General features: G+C 27.8%; 1 protein-coding gene across 2 annotated transcripts in view; it reads right to left on the reverse strand.

The window, feature by feature from the left end:
• Positions 1-218: 218 nt before the first annotated feature.
• LOC136988719 (uncharacterized) overlaps positions 219-25,961 on the reverse strand; it is an 86,801-nt gene continuing 61,058 nt past the window's right edge. For both annotated transcript variants that reach the window (XM_067286673.1, XM_067286674.1), the window contains exons 10-18: positions 25,654-25,760; positions 25,464-25,572; positions 20,202-20,301; positions 17,348-17,387; positions 13,436-13,487; positions 9,149-9,338; positions 6,907-7,030; positions 3,588-3,678; positions 219-564 (exon numbers count right to left, since the gene is read on the reverse strand). In XM_067286673.1, the coding sequence (XP_067142774.1) occupies positions 487-564; positions 3,588-3,678; positions 6,907-7,030; positions 9,149-9,338; positions 13,436-13,487; positions 17,348-17,387; positions 20,202-20,301; positions 25,464-25,572; positions 25,654-25,760 (891 nt within the window). In that variant the 3' untranslated portion in view covers positions 219-486. The remainder of the gene's footprint in view (positions 565-3,587; positions 3,679-6,906; positions 7,031-9,148; positions 9,339-13,435; positions 13,488-17,347; positions 17,388-20,201; positions 20,302-25,463; positions 25,573-25,653; positions 25,761-25,961) is intronic.

Consider the following 25,961-nt stretch of genomic DNA (forward strand, 5'->3'; position numbering starts at 1 on the left):
TATAGTACAAAAAAAGGACAAAATTGTAAAAAAAGTTCTTTTTTTTATTGTTGTAAGAGGAAAGTTTTGTATTTTTTGAGGAAAAAGTTAGTTCATTCCTAATTTATGAAATAATTTAATTAACTTAAAAAAATTAAATAATATCTGTATTGCACTTTAGATTTAATAATAACTGATATGAATACATTTTTCTTATTAAAATAATTTAAAAGTCAAAATAAAAATATATAAAATATATTTATTAGTACAAAAATAGTCAGATATCAAACAACATGATTATAATTCATGATATAAAATTTATAAAAATAGAATATTTCAAAAATTACATAGATGTTTTTTTACAAATGTAATATTTGTATTTGTTTCAAAATGGAACATTTCATTTTATGAAATTAGCATAATGTATAATCAGTTTGACAAAAAATTTACTTTTTAATTATTTGGCACTATTTGTACTTATATTTTATTAGTTATCCTAACTCATTTTTATTTATTATTAATCTCTTCAATACTTGGCATATTCTGAAATTCAAAATCCAGAAGTATTTGGCCCAATGCTTTTCCCTGAAAAAAAATTCTCTCTTGTAACATTCTTAAAAATCAATAGCATATCAAAATATTTATAGAAACTACCATTATTAAATGACCGTTTATTTTAAAAGTGGTTTAAGTCCACTTTTTCTTCTTTTGAAATATTTAAAAGTTTGCATTTTAATCAATTCAAAAATATAAATAAATTGTGGCAATGTTTCTATGACTTTAAAAACATGTAAGTTGATTACATAAAAACTTCTATATGAATTTAACTAAACCAATACATTCTTTCTGGGTTGTAAGTGAACTTTCATAATTATTAAACTGTAAAAGTCATTAAGACAAGTTGGATGAGGGGAAGGGTTGAGCATTAGTGGACATTCATTTATTTCTTTAAATTTTATAGTTTATGCATTTTATTATATTTATTTCAAAGTTTCTTGTATGTTTCATTTCTACTTATGGATCTATCATTCATAAAGTGATGAAGATCTTAATGGGGGCGAGTTATGTTGGACATCTGAAGAGGGGAAGGGGTTACAGAAACTGGGACAAGAGGGGGAGTAAAGATTTGAAGAAAAATGCAAACATAATTTATGGACAGTCCAGAAGTGCTTAATTAGACTGTGGAAAATAAACTTCTAATTTCACTAATTTCATAATCAATGGTTATGCAATGTCATTTACTGGCAAAATTTTAATTAATCAAAGTGTATGGTTATTTTAAAATACTAAGTGTGTAAACTTTTTATTTATAAATTATGTAATTTCTCAATTTTTTCCAAAAATGGACTTGCATCACTTTCAAAATAAATGGTTCATATATTAAAATACTTTAATGATAAAAAAAAAATGATTAATAGTGATTATAATTTATAATTATAAACTTAATTTGTTACAGTTTTAATATTCATATCTCTTATCTTTTTAAAAAAATTATTGACGATCTGATAAATATTATAGAAAATGATATAGATAAACAATTTCTTGTAATAAAAATTTTGAACAAAAAATAAGTAGCTTCAATTTGATATTCTTTATGTTGTAAGATTAACTATAATCTGTAAAGAAAAAATTATTTGAATAAAAAAATATATTTACTGAGATAAAATTGAAAATAAAAAAAAAACTACATTATTTCCATCTTTGTCTTTTTCCTGACTTTTCCTCATTTTTAAATATCTCTGAGTCTTGATTTTGTGTACTGATTTATGGTTTGGGCTTTCTCTGCTGTTACCATACATATCTCCATATCTTCTTCCACTGTTGCCCACTGATGCTTTCAGCAGTCTTTCAAATCTCCAAGTACTTGACACTATTAAAGACTAGTGAAACTATTTTTACATGGTGATAAGAGAAAAATAAAGATAATTTCAAAAGAATTTGACTGAGAAAGAAAATAGTTTGAAATGAGAAGAGAATGTTGATAGTGTCTGGGAATGGAATTACCTTTATTTTTCACCTATTATGTTCCAACATTTTGACTTCCTATGAGCTTCTATTTTTCCTTAGATTTCTGATTTAATAACAGTAATGATCAGCAGTAATGATCAGCAATAATGTTATTGCTGATCATTACTGCTATTGTTGTGTTGTGTTAAATATTCTCAAAGTATTTTTTAATAGGCCTTACAGTTCTTTCAATCCTTTATTTTTATTTGTAAATAATTTTTCTATATATTGAATAAGAATCATTTTTTTACATATTCAATATACATTTTCTTTTTTGAAAGAAAGTGTTCATAATAAAGTCATTAGCTATAGGCAGTTCCAGTGTACTTTTTCTCTTATTTCATTTTTATCTCCCAGTTCATAACTACTACATAGTCCTAGGATATGCACACTAGTTTTAGAGTTTAACCCTTCCTATTTGAGAAGAAATAAAAAATTAAATAGTATATTGCACATGACTCGCATTTTTTTTGTATATAATCATTTTCTCCTTAGTCTAGTGTATTTTGTTACTCTATATAAGCATACTGTAAAAATTAATTAACTACATAATGAAAAAAATGATATTTATGAAAATAATATTTTTTTAAAATCTTGTGTATTGGCCTGATATACTTTCTCATATCCACACTTTTGAGTACTAAGAGTGTCCCTGTTAATCCATCTGGGTCCTGGAATCTAGATCTAAATGGGAAGAGCCAGCCATGAACATCTGAAATTGCATTCATGGCTGGCTTTTCAATGATTCCTTTAATGGCCATCTATCATTTCTCCATCTTCAGTGGAAGACTTCTATCATTTTTGATGTCCTAGTTAGGAAATTAATGTTCCAAATCACTATTTGTATATTTCAGACTAATTTTCTTAGCAGTCTCAATTCACATTGATGTAGGAATTCTTGTCTATTTGAGATTGCAATCAGGCACTATTACAATGCATCAATTTTGGGATATCCTTTTTATGATACACACGATCAAGATTGATTCCATCCTAATTTGGAAGTTTTATGTCAAACTCCTATCTGATGCCAGTCTTCACCTCAAATTAATAATATCTTGCTCCCATATATCATACTTTCCTACTAACAATAGAGTCATGCCAGTCATCCATCTAACACTTTTCAGGGAAAACCTTTTGAATTGAAATAATGTAACTTCCAGTTTGCATCAGAAGTTCATATATAGTTAATCAGGGCCTCCATATCTGCTCTTGAATTTCATTTATCTAATACTGTTCTCAAGATTAAGGAAAGACAAACAGATGAATGAACAGATGGACAACAGTGGGAATTTATGTCTACAATTTTTCAAATTTCAGCTCAATTAGATATTCCTTAGAATTCAGAAGTTGTAAAATCATAATTACCTACATGTAAATGAAAATATATATTGATACTGAATTGAATTATTGTAATAGACCAAACATGATGGAAATATTTTCTTGATTTTTTTAATTTTCCAAAATGTATATATAATTTGAAATAGGAAAATGTATTTAAGCAAAATTTTAAATTTTTTATTTCATTATAGATATAAAACTAATAGTAATAGTACACTTTGAGCATATTATTTTCATTTTTCTATTTAATATGCAAATTGTACCTGTGGATCACTTCTTAGAGATGCAACACCACCACCACCTAATGCTCTGTTCAGCACAAAATTAAAGGCATTTATTCCTGGCAAATAGTATCTATAAAATTAAATATATCATTAATATTAAATAATGTATTTTGATAAACAGTAATAGTATCTACAATATTTATAAATAAAAATATTGCTAAATAATGAAATTTCAAGCTTAGGAATTATAGCAAATTCAGTAGATGCTTTACTTTATAACATCCCATTTTTAAATTTTCTATTATAATTATGAAATGCCACATGTTTTTTTGTAGGCCATTTTGGTATGATATTATTTAGTTCAAAACTACATTTTCAGGAACAAAATTTTAATTTATGACACAGCCTATATACATATAAGTGATATAACATACAGAATATTTTATATTTACATAATTATTGGGTATTTCTATTTGAAACATTAATAAAAGAAAAGAAAAACAAAATGATCCATCTTTATATTTGGTTTAAACGTTTGTGTGAAAATAAATAATACAATAAGTTAAAAATAAAATATTAACATAAAATTTTAAGTTTGAAGAGAAAGAATTTGTGAGAATAAGTGTTATTTTATAAACCATCTCTCAATAAACCTCAAATTTTTTGTGCAAACTGATAAAACTGAATATAAATTGAAAAATATATTACAAATTTATTATTATTAACACAAATGTTTGACTGAAAAATTTCTTATATATTTTGAATTTGGTTGGAAAATTATTTTAAAATAATAATAACACTTTTGATTAAATTTTTTAAACTATTCCTATGTTGATTTAGAAATATATAAAGTTATAAGTGTAATTACAGTAGACCCCCCTATAATACGTTCTGTGTTATATGAATTCCGTGTTGTACAAGTCACTTAGATTTTACAAATACATGAGCCATTCACAGCCTGGTACTTGTGCAGTTTAGGGGGTACGGCTGTTTGAAAGGTTTTCTTCCATAAAATTAATTGATTCTAGACTAATTTGACTCAAACATTTTCAAAACACGTATAATTTTTTGGGAATAATGCATATAAACTATGCTATAAACAAAAAATTGTAGGAATATTTACCGAGTGCGCACTGTTTGAAGATGCCATTGCTTAAGCTTGTTTTCGTCATAAAGCGGCTCATCGAACGGCAGACACATTTCCTGATAAGTTATTCTTTCTGTGAAAAATTCACTGAACTTTGGAGACATGATTAATAGAAATATAATTTTTATGGCTGTTGAATAATAAATGTTTTTTAGTAGGTCCACTGCTCGTTTAAACTCAACAGTTTGTACAATGTCCACTATTGGTCCAGATTCGACCAATCCTGCCGAGACACGAGTTAGCCATGACAATCTGTCTCATTCTTTGACTGTGTTATACGAGCCTCTTTTAGCGTGTTATACGAGCCTCTTTTAGCGTGTTATACGAACACGATCGCAATTTTTCTGCCGTGTTATACAAATCTGTCTTATATGAACCCATGTTATAGGGGGTCTACTGTACTGTAGAAAGAAATGAAATAGACTGTTTTAAAATTTAAAAATATCTCAAAGAAAATTTTGATTCTCTTTTTACTCTTCCTTAAATTTAAACTAATTATCTCATTAAATATTCATTAAAATTTAAACAATTTTAAGAAATCACATTGTATTTAGTGTAATAAGTACTGAAGATAGATAAAAAATGGTTTTCAAATGTAGTGAAGAAATAAATTGAACAAATTAAATCTTTAGTGGAACAAAATCTTTAGATGATCTCTATATTGAAAATATCGATGGGAAATTCAATGGGAGGATTAAAAATTCACAAACTACTAATAATATATTCATTACTTTAAAATTACATAATTTTTAATATTTATAAATAAAAATTTGTCAGTTAAGAATTCTTACTCAAATTAATAACCAAGTTGTTTTTATACTAATTCCAACATTGTTTACATTTTAAGCTTAAAGATTGAAACAATATTGAATTTCCAAATTATCAAGATATTTTATACTACTTAGATATGTAAATAAATTATATCCATTTTTATTACTTTTCCCATAAATTTAATAATCAATTACTATTTCCCTCTTTCTTCAAATTTTCTCTTTCCAAATAAAGAATTTGAAGTGCATACATCTTGAAATATTCTGTTTCTACGTTCCACCAGAATTGACAAGTCAATAAGATAAAAAGAATTTTAACACCAAGTGTTGAATGAGAGCACTTATAAGAAAGTTTAGAAATATTCAGTTATGAGTAAGATTCGAAAAAACAAAGAAAGCAAGTCTTGAGCATATAAAGTGAGAAAAGAAAGATTCTAAGAAAATCTTGAAAGAAACTTAAAAATTTCAAAAAGTATAATATAAATAATATTAATAGTTCTGGTGATGTTAAATGATATCTAATGATGTATATGTATAATGATGTAAATGATGTTAAATGATATCTAATGATAATGATGTATAATGATATTAAAATTCCTAATAAAATTCCTATTACGTTAGAAACGTAATGGTATCTCATTCCAAGTACTGTACATCTTACAACTAGAAACAAAACATATAAATGGTGCTACCAACTATCTATTCTAGCAACAATGCTCTATATGACTAAGTTCTCAATACTTCTGTTAAATGACATACATTTTGTAAAAATGAAAACTGATTCACTACATGTATCGTGTTTAAGTACAGTGAGACAAACTCAAAAATACATTTAATGTTTAGTATAATGTTGAGAAAGTGCTTACTTATTAAGATGCCATTTTCTTGTCCCTGTATAATCTTTTATAAAAATTTAGGCATTAACAAATTACAGGTAGGCCTCCTACAACGTGGTAGATATCTTCCTTGAAAATACCGCGTTGTGGGAAATCGCGTTATAGGAGACACCAACTTAATACAAAAACTGGAATTTAGTTCTAAAAAGAGAAAAACTGCCTTTTATGGTGTAACATTTTCATCATTTTTTAAATTTAAGTACATAAAAAGCTTAAATAAAATTCAACATCATATAAAAACTAAAAAGATTATGATTTCAAGTCAAAATCAAAAAGAAACAATGTTATGCTCAAATTCAGTCCTCATCGTCACTTATTATAGTTGTTCGAGAATGTTTGACTGGCCTTATTTCAAGATCTAAGCTTGTTCCATCAAGTTCCACTGCACTTATGTGATCCGTTGCAATTTTTCTGTTATGTGAAAGATAATTCGTTTCTAAATACCCTAAACCATGTTGTAAGAAAATTTCCGCATTTTTCCAACCGCGTTGGAGCGAAAACGCGTTGTAAAGGTATCGCGTTGTAGGAGGCCTACCTGTATTTACCTTTTAACATTATGATGTGCTGACTCAGAGTTTTCAAATAAATGAACAAAATAATCTGCTACAGCAGCTTCACTTAAATAATGTTCAAGATACGGAACAAATGAAGGATGACGTGCAATCACACCTATGAAAAATAATAATTAGAATATGTTATTGATAAATACAGTATACAGTAGTTAGATAATAAAATATATTAATTTAGAAAAATTAATTAATTATTGAAGTAAATTGAAGTAAATTTAAATAAACAAATTTAAAACAATTGAATTATTAATCTCTTAACTGTTTCATTTTATAATATTCAAATAATGATACAGAAATTTTTGTTTTAAAACTTATTAAACTATGTAATGAGATTAAACATTTAAAAACTTTCATTTAAATATTATTGAAACATTAATTTATTGAATTTTTAACTTGAAAAAATATTTGTTTAATTGTATACAATAACATCAAACTTAAGACCTACCTCTAGTCTAATTAGTAACTAATTATTAAAGTTGCCTGAAAATAGCCCAATAATTCAGCAGATCATTTGCCTTTATTTTTGTAATTGTTTTCATCATCGTTTATGACTGTACAGTATTATGTTATAATTCACTGACATTACTTTCATAATTTGGTTCAATTTCACTTTAAATCAATTTTAGAATGACATTCATTTATTCATTATTCTTCATTATCACTTTTAATACAAAGTGGCATCTTTCTTCTTTGATGGAAAATAAATATTTTTAGCAATTTGTAATTTGGATGAAATGAAATAAATTTTTGAAAGTTTGTTTGATAGAAATGAAATACTTTTAGAAAAAAATAAACCCTTGGCCGGTTGTAATTATTCTTTGGACAGTTAAATGATTTAGCAATTAAGACTAGATATAAAATCAAAAGACTAATGTCAATTTCCATCAGCATAATTTAAACATACAAAATATGATATATTTGTAAATATACTTATTTACATTTTCATTTATTTAATTATTAAAACTTAAAAATAAATATCAAAATATCAAATAAAATATTTATACAAGTTTTTTAGAAAAGAGTTTTACAGGTATTTTATCTGTAGAATGTCTTTGTAATACAATGTCATTTATGGAAAGGCAAAACAAATACACACTTGTGAATTATTATTCACAAGCTGCAGAGTAAATGATGATTATAGTACAGTCAAACCTGTTTTTATGCGGGGGGATAGGGACCACATAAAAGAAAATGCATTAAAAAAAATCGCACAAAACTTCATGAGTGGCTATAAAAAATAGTTTTTGCAACACAATTAAAAAAATATTTTTTTTATGCGGTGAATAGGGACCACATAAAAAAAGTCTCACGTAGAAAATAACTCGAAACCGTACGAAATAACTAGGAATTGCTTTTTTAACTCCTTGGGCCTTTTTCTGCAACACCTAATGGGGGAAAAAATCCTCTAAGAATTTTAATTTTTATATTAATTAATTATTTCCACTTAAATACGAATCTAACATTAAAAAGTTAAAAATAATTGTTAAATAATGATTTTATTTGATAAATATAGCTGCAGGAAGTGTTATTTCATTTAACAAGGCGTGAAATTTCACACCTGCAGTCTAAAGCTGGAGGGGAGCTAACTTACCACATCTGTTCAAATATAACATAATACACTCAAACCTGTTTTTGTGCGGTCTTTTTTTTGCGATTTTTTATATGTGCAATGTGTTTTGTGCAATTATTTTTGTGCAGTATACCAATTTGATTGAAATTCATATACCGCACACAAAAAAATCACACAAAACAAATTGCAAAAATAAAAAAAATCGCACAAAAAAGACCGCACAAAAACAGGTTTGAGTGTATTTATGGTTTTTATGCTATTAAAATAAGAGGGGACCGAAATAAACGTATGAGAAAAAATTTTACTGAATAAAAAATGAAAAAACCTGCTGATGTCATAGAAAACAACCAATAGAGTTTTTAAAAATTTTACAGGAGTCAATTATATTCTAATTTGATTGAAATTTTCATATACCACACAAAAAAAAAATTGCACAAAACAAATCGCACAGAAAAAGACCGCACAAAAACAGGTTTGACTGTATATTACAGTTTATTAATTCAATGTTTTTAATTTTAAAAGAATTTTTTAAACAGTCAATATATATATAAATAAAAAATAAAGATATAGATGAATACAAATATAGAGATATAGATGAATTTATTCTCTGTATAAATTATGAGTTGTAATTTAAAATACTTTATTTACCAATATTTGCAGTATCTCCCTTATCACCACTTCTAGTGTAAGCCAGATCTTCCAAGCGATAAGTGTTTGTTCCAGTCTTAACATTATTTTTCTTTTCAATTTGTACTGTGGATTTATTTTCTTCAATATCAATATTTTTAAATAATTCAACATCATAATTTTCAGTTTTGTCATTCATGCTTATTTCAATCTAATTAATTAAAAAAAATACATAAATTTGTAAGATAAAAAAATATTTATATTATATTTTAATTAATTTTAGTGAAACCTTAAAATGCAAAATAGATATTTTGAAAAATAGTAATTTTTAATGTATATAATATATTTTGTTATATACAGTACAATTATAAAGTCACTCTACAGTAGGTGGGGAAACAGAAGGAGCTTCCAGAAATGAAATAATGAAGTCACAGGCTACAGGGACATAGTCTGCTGCAGAGTGACTTTACAATCACACTATATAATGAAATTATTATTCAATGCAGACTATGATCAGAACTTTTTATGACCATTAAAATAGTCAATTTATAAACTAAAAAATATAATGGCTGAGATGGTTAAGGCATCAGCCTACAATTCCAGGGACCTGTAATCAAATTCAGGTGGTCAAAATACTCCAGGTCTATGAGAATGTTTAACTCAATTATTATGCCAGCCATTTTTTATGCCAGTCCGATTTGGGCCATAGATCTATTTTATAATTTTGGAAAAATATCATATTATATTTTTACACAAATTATTTAAACTCGAATGCACAGTTCCAGGCTATGCTATTCGATCAGAAACTAACAGATATCAACTATTCCCATTTTTTATGAAAAGATTAATTAAATTTTATTATTGTCTACTAAACACAAATGATGATAATGTTAAATTCTTATATTATGTTATGAATACTCAATTGAAAAATGATAATGTTAATAAATCAACATGCTGCTATAAGTTCAACAAAGTTTTACAAACATTTAAAGTATCGAGTATATTATTTGATAATTTGATGGATAACTGGAGTCAAGCTTATACTCTGATAATGGATTCAGCTTTTTCACATTCGTTAATTGACGCCAAAATGCAGTTCTGAACTCAACGTATCGACCTTGGTATCTGCATATTTTGAATTTTCCCACACAATCGACTATTATTACAATGAATTCAACTATAAATATTAAACGTATTTTAATTCAGCTAAGACTTAACCAATACTCATTAATAATAAATAATACATATATTGATTTTTCAAGAGCCTGTTATTGGTGTAGCTCCAATGATTTCTCTGCAATTCACTTACTCAGAGACTGTACGACTTTAAAAGACTATCAACAAAAATTTCAAACTTTAGAAATAATTTTTATAAGTAAAGAATCAAACTATCAAGCCATTTTAGGTAATTTATCAAAAACAAATATGTATAAAATTGTCAATTTTTTTACTCAAATTGTTAATGTATTAAAACATTGTCATACGAATTGATTAATTATTTTTATTGTTTACTTGTTAATACTACTGTAACTGGCTTGATGTTAATATTTAATGATTTAGACCTAAAATGATCCCCCCTTGTAATAAGGTTTCCTTATTAAGAATAAAGATTATGATGATGATTATTATTTTATTATTTTTAATAATTTTTATTTATTTAATTTTGCCTGCCTTTTTTAAACCCTTAATTACAATTCTTTTTAATTAATTGCAATGCTTTTTTTGCAATATAACTATAGAAATTGTTTTAGTATTGTTTCATGTAAAAGATAATCAAATTTAAATTTATTTTAATTTTTTAGTAATTTCATTAATCTTATTTCATAAATTTCCCTGCTTTTCAAAATTTTTTAAAGTTTTAATTATAAGCGAGTTAACAGTGATTGAACTATCTAGTTTCAATTAGAAAAGCCTTACTGTCCTTACAATTTATTATCATTTAAAGTCGTCTACGTGGACGTTATTTATTAAAGCCAATGCAAATACCAAAAGTATTAAATTACAAATCTAATGTCCCTCAGAATATGAAATTTAATATATTTAAAATGTATATAGATAAAATTAAAAACAGAACAAGTAAATTAGAAAATCAGGAAACAGAAATAAAACAAGTATTAAAAATGTTCCTACTAAATAGCTACCCCCAAAAAATCTTAGAAAAATGGTTAAATTGGATTAATAGTAATAATAACAAAAATAGAAATTTTGATAAAGATAAAAAATGCGTCAAGATGACATATGTACCTTAATTATTTGAAAGAGTAAAAAATATACTTAAAGGAAAAGTGAATTTGATACCAGATAAAAACGATTTATTTAAAAAACATTTATATCATAGGTCTGACAAAAAATTAGATATAATGGATGAAAAAGAAGTTATTTATTCATTTAATTGCAGTTGTAATCCGGTTAAAACATATATAGGTGAAACCAAAAGAAAATTAAATACAAGAATAAAAGAACATATAAGAGCAATAAGGGGCAATTATGCAAATTCTGCAGTCGCAGAACACTGTAATAATTATGGATGCCAAATTGACAAAAATAGTATAAAAATAAAGAGAAAAGAATCAAACAATTACAAAAGGCAATTATATGAACATTTATATATAATAAAAGAAAGGAATAGAATTAATAATAATTTGGGTAGAATAATCCACCAATCATGGAACACTATACTAGGTGACGTTATAAATAAGAATGATTAAGCAACTCTGTTATTACACTGTGGAATGGCGAAACGTAAAACCTTAATGTAAGTTTCTTTCTTACAAGTTGTGTTGTATTATTTTATCAGTTTATCTTTGGTTGTTTATTATGTTTTACCTTTAATTATACAGCAAATTGTTTAATAGTGAAAAGGAAATTGTCAATTTAAGTCGAAATATGTATTTACACAATCTCTGTAATTGTAAAACGAAAAACATCTATTCATACTCAGAATTGAGATATGTATTCACAGTAGGTTTTAAATTGTATTTTATTATTTCTTTGGAATATTTTAGATTTTATTGTAACTTATATGTTTTATTGTTATTTATAGTACATAGTGGTAATACTGCTGATGAGGGGCATGCTAGCCCGAAACACGCGTAAAATGTGTACGGATATTGCTACTACAGGTGATAAAATAAAGAAATTTTACTGAATTAACTCTCATTACTGTGCCAATACACCAGTACAAGGTCCTATTAATAAATAACGTCCACGTAGACGACTTTAAATGATAATATCTAGTTTCAAATTGAGGCTGGTGGTTGGCAAAAATATTTAAGTGTTAGTGAAACAGTTAAAGTATAAATAAAATTATATTTTGATTGAAAAAATATTATATAAAATTATTTTTAATATTTAATACGTTTACTTATAATGATAAAATGACATTCTCATTATAATTATGAAAGTTTGTTATGATTCACAGATGATGCCGTAATACATATTAAATTTTGAAATGCATTTCATGCAATTCTTAATAAAAATACTTGTTTGTGCTAAGTTTACATTTTTAATTTTGAAAATTGATTTTTAAGATGAGTCAGTCTAGACATTCCTAGCTCAAGTGAATGAATTGAAAAATTGGTTAACTCATGATGATGATATTTGTTCAGCTCATTGCATCACTTGCCAAACCTCATTTAGTATTAAATATGATGAAATTAAAGCATTCACAAGACATGTCAATTGTAAGAAGAATGAAAAAAGAAGTTCATATTCTCATTTACCTTTTCCCTCTCCCAGTCATTGCATCTGCCAATGAAGCAGTTTTCAAAGATGATGACCCTAGATGATGTGATAGAATAGTTCTTTGAGTAAAAGGAAATGAGCAGTAATTTCTTTGAGGTAGTGTTGCAATATTAACCTTATCTAAAATGAGATTACAAATTTAGTTTGTTGTACATAATAAATGTATGCATGCATATGCACATTAACTAAAGAATTTTCAGATTTCTTTCAAAAGAGTGATTCTGGATTTTCTGATTGTTTTCCATTCTTAAGCTTAATGTATATTAATGAATGAATGTACTGTGCTCATAATGTAAATCGTTAATTTTTTTAAACTAAAGTAAACTTTACAATGTATTTAAAAGAATTGGAATTAGGAACTGTATTAGAATCAGGAGAAATTTTGATATTGTTCATCACTAAAAATTAATTTTATTTGTAAAGATTTTAAAGCCTAAGTGAAATATATCTCATATTGTTTCATGAGATAAATAAATCAAAAAATTTTCAATGCAATAACAACATATGTCAAATGACAACTTGATTTTGTATTTACCAAAAATTTATTAAATTAAAATTTCTTACCTTAACTTTTTCTTTTGGATACAGAAATGAATATAACTTTAGTACTGGAGCCCTACAATTAAATGTTAAAAAATTAATCATCTCACAATAAGATGATTTATAAAAATAATAACAATAAAAACATTACTTTATATTACTATAGAAAATTTTAAAACATCTTAAATAAGTTTTTAGTAAAGAGTTAATTAATGTAATAAAAATATACAATAATTTATTTTCATAGTAAAACATTTTATTAAAAATAATAAAATTACCAATAAATAATGATGTTCATTTATCAAAGCAAAAGAATAAATAAAAAATAGTCAATTTGTATATAGAACTTAAATTCCATTTTGAAATAATAATAAAATAGAATATACAAATATAAAATGATTGCAAAGTAATTCCATCTACTGGATTGTTAAACAAGTTTAAATTTTTTTCAGTTGACTATATTTAATGTCAGCCTAACAGTCACAAGTAAAACTGTATTGCATTCACTTTTCAGCTGCACCATTATTAACAGTTGTATTCTGAATAAATTTTTGTGATGAAAATCATCACCTCAGATTTATGGAAGAATCCTAACACAATATGAAGAAAAGTAAATGAAGAAAAGTATCAATCAATGAATAGAAAACTCCAGAAGTAGCAGAACAAATATAGTCAACAGATTATTCAAAGTACCGAACAAATTGAACAGCAATCAAGTCATTCAGGAAATCAGACAATGTGTTGTTTATTCTATTGACAATGTGTAGCTGATGTCCTTAAATGTTGAAGAAATGGTAAACGTTTGGCTTACTAAACAACTGAAAATGTTTTTTCCTTAGGCAGATTAAGAAGCAGTAGACTAATATGCATAATGTTTTGATTATGTTGAAAAATAAAACTTTTACATATTTTATAATTTTTAAACCAACAAAATTCACACCTAAATGCTAATTCCAGCAGTAAATGAACAAGTAACTTTAATGCTCGAATGTTTTTGGCTGTCTTTTAAAGGCCCTCATCAGGAAAGTGGCCAACAGTTTTTGCCCCCAGGCTGAATTGGAAAAAAAATTTTTTCACGGGCCAAACGAAATATTAAAATTAAATCATGTTAAATACAAATACGCTGACCTGGGCGGCAGGTCAGGTTTGTTTGAACAGAAGTTCTAGACGCATGTGCAATGTCATTTTACAATGCGAAGAAACATACAAGCAAAAAATAAATAAATAAATAAAATAAAGAAAAAGGCTGACAGGCAGGCGGCGCTATGCGTCACGCGTCAACATAAACAGAGTGACATGGCAGAATAGCAGATGAGTTTCAGTGAGTGTGGGGTCTTTCGTTTTTCAAATAGTGTAAATTTATAACAGATGAATACAAAAGTTGTAAATCTCTACAATGGAATTTTTTTTTAAAATGAAGTATTGCAAATCATCCATTTGACCAATTATTGGAAGTTAAGTAGCTAATATTGAAAAATTAATGTTGGCCACCTCTGTTCTAGCCTCTAGTGGATTCATGTTATACGTCTATTGAAACGTTTGTCTTGCAATGGAATGACTGCGGATTATTTTTTCACCGACTGAACACTCAGGATATCTCACCTTTGGAATAACTAGTCAGCTCTACAGTTCATATATCATGGCTCCAGTGAGACAGGCACCCACAATCAGCCCTTTTTGAAATTCCATCAAGTCCTTCACTTTTCCCATTTTCATAAACTTAATAACCATACTGACCAACAGCATTCTTAAATAGAAACTTATGAATACATGGCTCATTAGTTATTTACTGTCATTAGCACCTCATGTGCTTGTGCCTAAATACAGCCTTATAACTGTTATCATGTCATTCAAAAATATTCATGCATTTGTTGTAGAATGAAAAAACTTCTAAAACTTAAACTGTAAAGAGTGCAGAGTATTAAATTATTCTTTTTGAAGAAATACTTTAAATTCCATATTTTGAAAGTTCATTAGTGAATAGTTCATTGTAGGATTTTAATAACTTTGTTAGATCATCTGTAGTTGTAGCTTCTGTGCATGCTTCTGTACAAAACTACTAATATCATCTAGAATTTATGATAGTACATTTTGAATTAAATCAAGAAATATTTATTTCTTTTTTAAAATTCTTGATAAGTTTATATTATTTGTTTTAATTAAATAAGTAATTTTAAACACCTATGCTTGTGTTGTTCTTTTTTTTTTTTTACTGATTATAATCTTTCCTTGTTTTGTTAAAATTATATTTTATTTGAGAAATCTGATTTCTCTCTTAATTGAAAAACATTAAAAGTTTTGTTATCATTTATCTTATCTATATTGCTAGCCAAAGCAACTAGTTGTTCAGAAATGTAAAATGACTAAAGTCCATATTGAAGGAAACAATTTATTATTTTTTTTATTTATTGATAAATTATAAGATATATGTATCATTCTTTGTAATTACTTGAAATTATTTAATCAATTTTAGATCATCTTTTTCATTTTTTTAAAGTATACTATAACTCTGGAGATGATAATTAAATACATAATCACTTAGTTTTCTGTAAAACAAACAAACAAAAACATCTGAGATGTAAAAGAATTGTGCCAAGTAAGATAATATGACAATTTAGATGACAGTTAAATTCTTTTTCTTAAGAGTTTTACTTGAATAAAGATAAGCTTGGTGCTTCAAAGTGAAATGTAGGAAACAATAATAAAAATCTTGCAGGTATTGCTTTGAAGCACCAAGCTTACCTTTACCAAAGAAAAACTCCTAAGAAAAAAAGTTGACTGTCATCTAACTTGTCAAAATATTTTACTTGGCACAATTTTTTAAATTTCAGATGTTTTTGTTTGGATATCAATTTTTTTTGGTTCATAGTTGTGGTATTATATCAAGACCTAAGACAATGATGTTCAGTTCAATTTGTGCTTGGCAACAGCTGTTGACTGAACACTTTCAATATGTCATTTAGTAAAATTCTTATAAAAACTTTTACTTCACATAAATTTGAGTTTTTTTTATATTTTGGATAACATTTTGAATAAAAAATCATTTGTTTCATTGCAATTTTATCCTTACAAGCATCAAATGAAGCAATAAAAATAAAATAGCATCATCTATGATAAAGGTTCATCTCAAAAGTAAAATAGATCTATGGAGAATCTTCTATGGGGAACTTTAACCTATTAACCCAGCCATTTTTCAAGCACCTCACTGATAATGAGAAAGGCTTAAGTTTAAAATTTCAGCCTACCATATCCAGTAGTTTTTCTCTAAGAGCACCTGCAATGCTTGATGAAGAAAAAGAAAAAAATAGAATTTTTTTTTGGTAATTTTTGCAATTTTTAATTGCTTATATTTTGGCAACCCTTCATAGAAAAATTTGAAATTTTGCACACTACATAAGAAAACAATTATCTTTCAAACAAGATCTTTTGAACTTTTGTACTTAATCATTAATTTCTATTATATACTTTGGATAGTTCTCACAAAGTTAATGTTTAATACTTTATATTTATAACTGCAAATCTGATTTTTAATTGCTTAATAAATCATAGCATATTTATTGCAATTTATATGTTTATATTATTACTGTTAAGGTTTTTTGTAACTTATTCTATATTATTATTTGCTGTAATACTTCTTATAATTGTCTCCTTACATTAAAGGTTTATATCCAGAATGCTAATAAATAATAATAATCAGATTTTCATTATTTTCAAAGCTACATAAATAATCAATTTAAAATTTCATATCATAGTTACACAATTTTTGAAAACTATTTTGTTCACCTATCACTGATTCCATTTTATGACAAACTAATATATTATTTTAGAAAGATTTTATATGTATATGAATTTATAACTAATTGTTAAATTATTATATTAAAATAAATGTAAATGATATTTAAAAAATTTTTTAAAGTGAAAATCTAGTCAACCTACGGCTTTGGTCTTCCTCCAACTAAATTTGTCATTCCTGGAGCTGAAAATATCTTATATCAAAAAATGCCAGTTATTGATTAATGGATATAAATATTATACTAATTATTTTAAAACATTGTTTTTATACAAAAAAGAAATTATATTCCAATATTAAAAGATTTAGAATTTTCTTCTAAATTTTATTTTAATTCAATAAAACAAAATATTTTATGAAATGTTACACATACAGGTAACTTATATATATAAAAAATAAAGTTATTGTTTGAATTAATTCACACAAGAGAAATTCCATCAAGCACAAGAAACAGAAACAAGTAGTATTTTTAAATAAATAATTATTTGAAAATAAAATTTAAACAGTATTCTTTTGAAGAATATCACAAATAGGACAGAAGTTTAAATATATTTTAAATTTTTAAAATTAAAAATTAAATAAGATTCATAATAAACAAAACAAAATGAATACATAACGCAAATAAAATATAAATTATTAAATTAAAAAGAAAAATTAGAAGAGCCAATATATCTTCTAAATGTCAGCAAGTAGCAACAACATTTGTTACTGTTTTACAAATCCTCTAGAAGACCATGTTAGAAAATAATAATACATAAACTTTCTGTAGGGATCGCAAAAACGCATAAAAATGGTGAATAATTATAAAGTTCTGAAGTCGGGAGGTTTCGAGAGTCAAATCGTGTCAGGAACACATGTTGGTGATGTAAACCAGACACGAGAGAAACTCTCCCAAACTTATCCTAAAACAAACGCGACACGATAATGAACGACCGAGGGGATGTCAACCGAGAGAGAGGGAGCTTTGTCCAGGTGCTCGTGTACGAGTGTCGGAAACGGGAAACAGAGGGGGGTAAATGGCCACCGAAGCATCTGGCGGACCGCGTGAGGTCAAAAACGTCAAAGAGAGGGCCATAACGGCAGAATATACGAGCATGAACTTCAAAGACTCCGTCAACACCTCTCGGAACTCTCCCGACCCAGATCGGTCTCCGGTCGCATAGAAACAAAAGAAATGACCAATTGGGGTAAGGGAGAGGAAGAATAGAACCAATCAAAAGGGTGAAATTCAGGGGGGAAACTCCTATAAAACTCCCGAGTCGCAAGGTCAAAGGTGTGGACCCTCCTTCCGTCGTTCTTGGAAGAAGTGCGGCAGTTCTCCTCTGGACCAGTGTTACCTCATAGACGCCAGAACCTACGTCCGCCAGCTGGTGACCCCCGTCCAGGCCACACGTCCAGTACAATAGACAGTTCGTCATCCCAGCCCCGGGCACGCGTTTTCGGAAGACGGACTGCATTCGACTACTGACAACCGGAGATCTCTATCACCACAAGAGTCGATCTAGATCGCAATTTGTACCAATAATATGTAAGTTAACTTAGTAGTTAGAATAAACGGTTTTGTGTAAGACACTTGTCATCTTTGTCTCCTACCCCACCACCCACATACGTTTTCGACCCTAGGTTTTCCTGACGCGTGATTAACTGTTTTCCCCTGGAAGTCGGCGGCCTTACATTTCTGATACAATTTTGCTGAATTAAATTTTTTTGTTTTTAGTTAAAGCTAAATTTGAAAGCTCAAAGTTTTTCTAAATAAAACTTTGAGCTATATAAAACATGTTTAGATGACTTTTAATGAGCTGAACTTTAACAATTTTTATTACTTATAATCAACAGCATTTGAATAGGATGGAAGATAGCACGAATTTAAGGAAAAATAAACTCAATAATCAAATCAATAACACATTATTAACATTAATCAAAACACCATCATAATGTTATTAACATTTAATGAGTATTAATAAAACATTTGTGAGACATATGATGTTAAAGCTTTATTACAAGACTGAAATTTTAATGTTTATTAGATTTTGAGATTCTAAAAAAAAATAAAATAATTCATTCCATTTTGAAAACATATATATATTAGATTAGACTGATGCTATTCTTATATTCTACATAAATAAAAACCTTATAAACATTGCTTTCAGGAAAAATTTTTTTCTGAAAGTAATATTTACTAAAGTTCCTATACATACAAACATATTTGAATCTACATTTAAAAGCTATTATTGATAAATGCACTGATATGCTTGATCAAAAAACTTTGAAAAGCAGGAGTTGCAGGTTTGAGTTTCACTCTGGGCCAATTCTTTTCTTCTGGAATATTCTAAATTATTTAATATACATTAATTTAATTACAATTATTAAATTTAATAACAGATGATGCCTAACATCTACTTCTAGTACAAAATTGTGTAATATTTAATCATTAATAGTAACAGAAAATTAACCTGAAAATCTGGCAATCGTTTGGTTTATTAGAAAAGTTTATATTTACATTTTTCTCAACATATCAAACCTAAAACAGATTTATAATGACAATTATTGATACAGTTCTCTATTGATTGTGAAGGCATAAAAGTACTTTAATGTTTCAAGATTCAAAGCTTGTAACAATACCACTGTTCTTTAGATAATCATAGATAAGTTGATTAAATTTTGAATTTATCAGAAGTAATTAATTCAAAATTTAATCAATAAAATATAATTTAAAAATTTATTACAAATATATCTGAAAATTTATATATACTTATACTTTATGAAAAAATTTGCAAGTCAAAGCTGATTGAACAATACGTAAATCAATGCAGAGTAACTTTTTTGATTCTGTTAAAGCAATAAAAAAAAAATTTAATTGATAAACTTCAGCTCAATTACAAATTTTAGCTGAGATTCTATGTTTATATTCATTATATACAATTCCTGATAATGAAAATAATTTGCTTTTTTGTAATATGTCATATTTTATAACTAGCTATACATCAGTAAATAAATTACCTCCTCCTGTAGCAGAAGATGCTAATTCTCTTGCAAAAAGTTGTAATGCTAATTTATTGTCATGATGTACTCCAACCCACATAACTACTTCACGAGGAGCCTATGTTTTGAATTTAAAAAAAAATTAAAAATAAATATTTTAAAGTAAAAATAATTAACAATCTATACAATATTGAAATACATTTCTACACAAAACTGAATGAAAAGTGGTAAATTGGTATACATACAGTGTGTCCTCGTAAGTTTTTACATTTAGAAAATTTGTAAACTATGTCACCTACAATGATGTGAAATATGTTAATAGAAAAAAGAAATGAAAATCATTTTTATTCGTTGACCATGACAATTAGTTGCAGCATTTACTATCAGGTAGCAAGTTTTTCTCAAAATGATACAGATATGGCAAGAGAATGTGTTCTGTTATTGAATTTGTCAAAACTGATAGCCCTCATTAAACAATGGAGCATATACAGTCAAACCTGTTTTTATGCGCTCTTTTTATGTGCGATTTTTATTTGTGTGATTTTTTTAATGCGAATTTTTAATTTGTGCGGTATAGTTGGCGACTAGTCTCGTGCGATTCGTCATGTCTTACGTTGACTTATTATAGCTAAATAAACTTATTATAGCATAAATGCACTTATTATAGTAATATTATTGCATGAACATGCGAAAAATGAAATAATTTACTTTTTAAGTCAACAAAACACCACCTGGACAAAAATATGTAAAACAGACGATAGACCAGACGATGCAGTCAAGTGCTGACATCTGTTGTCAATAAATTCTATTTCGTACGGTTTTGAGTTATTTTCTATGTGAGACTTTTTTATGCGGTCCCTATTGACCGCATAAAAAAAATATTTTTTAATTGTGTCGCGAAAACTATTATTTACAGCCATTCGTGAAGTTTCGTGAGATTTTTTTTTATGCGTTTTTTTTAATGCGGTCCCTATCCCCCGCATAAAAACAGGTTTGACTGTACATGACTCAACCAAAATCCAGATTTTTTTGTTCAGCTTCTAAGAGAAAAGTGTGAGATGAGATAAATGGTTTCTGTCTGTTTTATTCTGTCCTATTTGAACATGGTGCAGCAGTGGCTCCTTCCCCAACTACAGGAAAACATCTTTCAAAAGATGAGATACCAACTCATTACCACACTGGAAGAAATGACAATGCTTTATTTCAATGGCCTGCATGGTCATCAGATGTAACACTAACTTTTTCTGTGAGGATATGTTAAGGATTACATATATGTACCATCTTCAAACATTCCAGAATTTTGACATTGTATCACAGCTGCAATTAATGACTGTTATAATGTTGGATCTTGGTTGTATTTAAGACTAGTAATGTTTACGAACTATTTATTAAAACTATCAAATACATTACAAGTGGACACACTCACGGTAGGTTATATGATAGACAACTGACGACCAATGCTCTTGTTGGCCGCTGGTGTCGCCACCAGTACATATTGTAACAATGACATTACTCCTAATGTGCTGGAATGTATGTGGACAGAATTTTTGACTACTGACTTGACATTTACTATGTGACAAGTGGTAGTCACACTGAGCACTGAGATGTAGAAACAAATTTTCATTCCTCTTCTTTCTATTAATGTACTTCACACCATTGTAGGTGACAACGTTTATGACTTATGAATTTTCTAAATGTTGTACAAACTTATGTGGACACCCTGTATATTCAAAATAGGGCCTCATCACATGTGATCAATACATTCCAAGATCCCTCTTATAGATGGAAATTCATGTAAAATAACAAACCCTACTCCCTATTAATTATTAAGCATATTCTGTACGAATACACCTATCACATCTTTCTTTTTATAAATTAGGCAAATAAACACTATATCAGCAATAAATAGCATGCTGACATAAATAAAAAAAAACTTTAAAAAATTTTTAGAAGTAGACTTTTTTCCTCACTAAATCTGAAATTTTTTCATCTAAAGTAGGCATTTTATGGTTTTTATTTAGCTTATCACAGTAATCAGCATCACTAGCCTTGTGTTTGGAGCCATGTTTGCAAAGTAATTAGCACAAACAAAGTAAAGCGAAGCATACAGATACAACATGTTAAAAGCAAGAACTCCAGACAAAGATTGATGTGAGTCCCAGTGTTTAGTGCAAAACAAATGAGTCACAGTAAGGCTTTTTCAGAATGAGAATGAGTAAGATGCTGCAAGATTTCATCACCTTAAATAATGACAAGAATTTATTGCATAATTAGAAAGTTTTACTTTAGGTATTTTTGATTTTTCGTTTGGATTTCCAATAGCATAAACCTCGCATAAACTAGGAATTGGGGTCCGGAGAATTAGAAAAATTGGCAAGGGCGGCATTGCGGTAGACTGCACGAGCCTAGATGATGCCAACAAGCTTGATGTTGCCATCTCAGAGCTTAAGGAGATAGGCGCAAGACTCGCAGAAAAGAGACCTCCACTAATTAAAGTTGCCTCTGTCCCAAAGGACATAGACAGAGAAAAACTAACCAATATTATTTACAAGCAGAACACATGTTTACAAGTGCATTACACAAGGAAGGAATTCCAAGAAAGAGCCAACATCAAATTTCCTGTTAGACAGAAAAGCAATGAATTAGAGTCATGGATTATAGAAGTAACTGCCGACATTAGAAATATTCTCCTAAGAGAGAAATGTGTAAATATATTATGGAATAGATGCCCGGTGTATGACTTTTTGCCAGTCATACGATGTTTCAAGTGTTTAGCGTTCGGACATAAAGCCAGCACATGTAGTGAGAAAGAGAGTACCTGCAGCCACTGTGGTGGTCACCATCTACATAAAGAGTGCAAAAGGAGAAAAGATACACCAACATGTATAAACTGTAAGAAGCAAAAACAGACACAGCAAAACCACAACTGCATGAGCAAGGACTGCCCAACACTAAAGCGTGTTCGTGCAGAAATGGCAAAGAGGTTCAACTATTTGCCCACTACATAAGCGCAAACCTTGATGATTGCCTGTTTTCCAGCTATGTAATTATTGTGTGTCCTCCTTATTGTTATATACATTTTCCTCGTGCCAGTATCTGCTGCTGTATGTTCAGCTATGTGCTCAAGCTTTTCTCCCATATATTTGTCTAGCCATTTTCAAGTAGGCTCCTGTCTTATGTCTTTACCACCAATTAATGTATTGTTCCTGCGTGCTGGTTTTACAGGACTGTTTCGTCACTATTAGTAGTTCTGTAAACCCGAAATGTTATCTCTGTCTTATTTTTATGTAATATCAGTTATTTTGTAACTCCTGTTTACAAATTGTCGCACGTCCACACCGTTTTGTATTCGTCAATTAACTAACTATTGTAATTCTGAACGTTTTATGTGTTTGTTTCTATATGTATTTCTTGTTTACTCTGTAATTTGGTTACCTATTGTTGCGCCACCCAATTTTGTATGATTTCTGTTTGTTTCACAGTTCTGTCAATTTTTGTACTTTGTTTGTCATTTTATTAATAAATGCGATGCAGGGCGCCCGTGGGTCCCATGACCCTATGGTTCTACTTTCCCACCTATCCTATCCTTCTGTTTTTCTCCTTCATTCTAACTTCTTGTTACATCACCTTTTTCTTCTTTCAATTTCGTCTATAACCGGGCTATACCTATGAGTGAGGCCCAGCTACTATCTAAATCTAAATCTAAAAATAGCATAAACCTGAAATTGCACGTGACAAGTATGCATAAGGCAGAGTTCCATTGTATATTATTGCAAATAATATTATAGTGGAATTATAGTGGAAATCAGTCTATTAAACTTAATTAATTAACTCGTTATTTACAAAATGATTTAAATTCTTAACAATTTAAATAAACATAAAAAAAAGCAAAAATTTAATTGGTAAACAAACTTGAGACTACTATTTAGAAATTCTAGAGCAAAACCATTCTATAGGCATTTCTCCTATTTAAACAATTTTTGAAGATAGCATAGCCTTCTCTCATTCATTTAATAAAGTATAAAAAATGTTTTGATTAAACAGTTTTAAATATAGAATAAACTTTGATATCATGCAATATGTTTAATATATTGAATAAAAATTAATGTAAACAATAATTAAAAGTATGTAGATTATATACAATCATCTGATTCATTAAATACTATATTATGACCATATACATTTTAAAATACACAGTCGACTCCACATAAGTCGACACCCCAAGGGGAAGTGGAAATGTGTCAAGTTATCCGATGTGATGACTAAAGCAAAGTTGGAAAAAAAACCACAAAACTACAATTAGGAAAATACAGTAGTGCATTATACAGTAGTATAGACTTACAATACATTGTGTCCTCCATTTACAATTACACTGTAGATGAAAAACTGAAAAATTCATTTAGTGTTGTTTGTTTTGAGCACTTAACTGTCTCGACTTTCTTTTTCAACGATCACGAACATCTTTAAAACATCATCTTCACAATTGTCAATTGTTGGCAAGTAATGTCTAAGGATTCTTAATGCCTCTAGCGTAAGAAAATAAAAAATTGGATTCTGGTGTGATGTTGATGTAGATTGTATATTTTCTTTTTGTTTATCTGTTATTATTTTATACATAAAGTGTTAAGTCATTTTTATTAATATGTATGTATATATTAGTAATATTAATATATTAAATATATTAATTATATATTAATAAATCAATTATTAATAAATAAATCGACTCCCTCCTGAAAAAAATGAGTTCACACCACACGTGCGGAGTGAATTCATTTTTTCAAGAGGGGGTGACAACTTATCAGAGTATGGGACAGCAAAAGTATGTCGACTTATCCAGTGGTGACGAGTTAAATGGTGTCGAGTAAACCGGAGTTTTTTAACATTAATGCCTATGTAAGTCGGCCGGGACCACAGAAACTGACTACTTAACCGATGGTGTCAAGTTATCCGGGTGACAACTTATGTGGAGTCAACTGTATATAGTAGATACTTTTTAAAATAAGGAAACTACAAATATGGGAAAATAATTTAATATTTAATTTTAGTCAAAAATTATATAAAGCTGAAGGTCATATTATGTCTGCCAGGTACTTTTCTCTGTAAAAGAAAAAATATCAGCTGGCAGATATAATGTTTTTCTTGTAAAAAAAAATTTACAGAAACATTTTGGTTGTTATTGTCTAATGTATTTACAAAAAATAGTAATATCACTGTAATGAATTATAAATGTAAACATGGAAAAAAAATAAGCTAGTTATTTTAAATGTGCTGAGATATTACCTTTTCTTTTGATATAGCTTTCCTTCCATAACTCTGTTCAGAACCTAAAATTTCCATGTAAACTCTTCTAAAATTTCCCAATTGCATGTAATCAAATATTTTGTTACATCTATAAAAATTTAAGTTATATAAAAATTTTTAAAGAAATCAAATATTATAAAGCAAATGAAAAAAATTTAAATCAAGAAACCTTTTTAATACAGCTTCTGCAGATTTTTCTGCTTTGTCTACAGCTCTAGGTCCTTTAATTGGGCATACAGCTATGGCTCTATAACCATCAGAATATGTAGCACTTACCTAAATAATATATAAACATTTGCATTGATTTTAACAAATTTAATTAAAACAATATATAGACAATTTTTATATAATGAAATATAAATTCACATCAATGCACTAAAAAATAAAAAATAAATTTTCTTTGGCTTTCATAGTATTCTTGCAGTACTCATGAAAAGTCCATAAAAATTGATAGAAAGTATAACTAATAATATTTCT

The sequence above is a fragment of the Centruroides vittatus genome, unplaced genomic scaffold (genome assembly GCF_030686945.1).
Source record: "Centruroides vittatus isolate TY-2023 unplaced genomic scaffold, ASM3068694v2 scaffold_386, whole genome shotgun sequence".
Lineage (NCBI taxonomy): Eukaryota > Metazoa > Arthropoda > Arachnida > Scorpiones > Buthidae > Centruroides > Centruroides vittatus.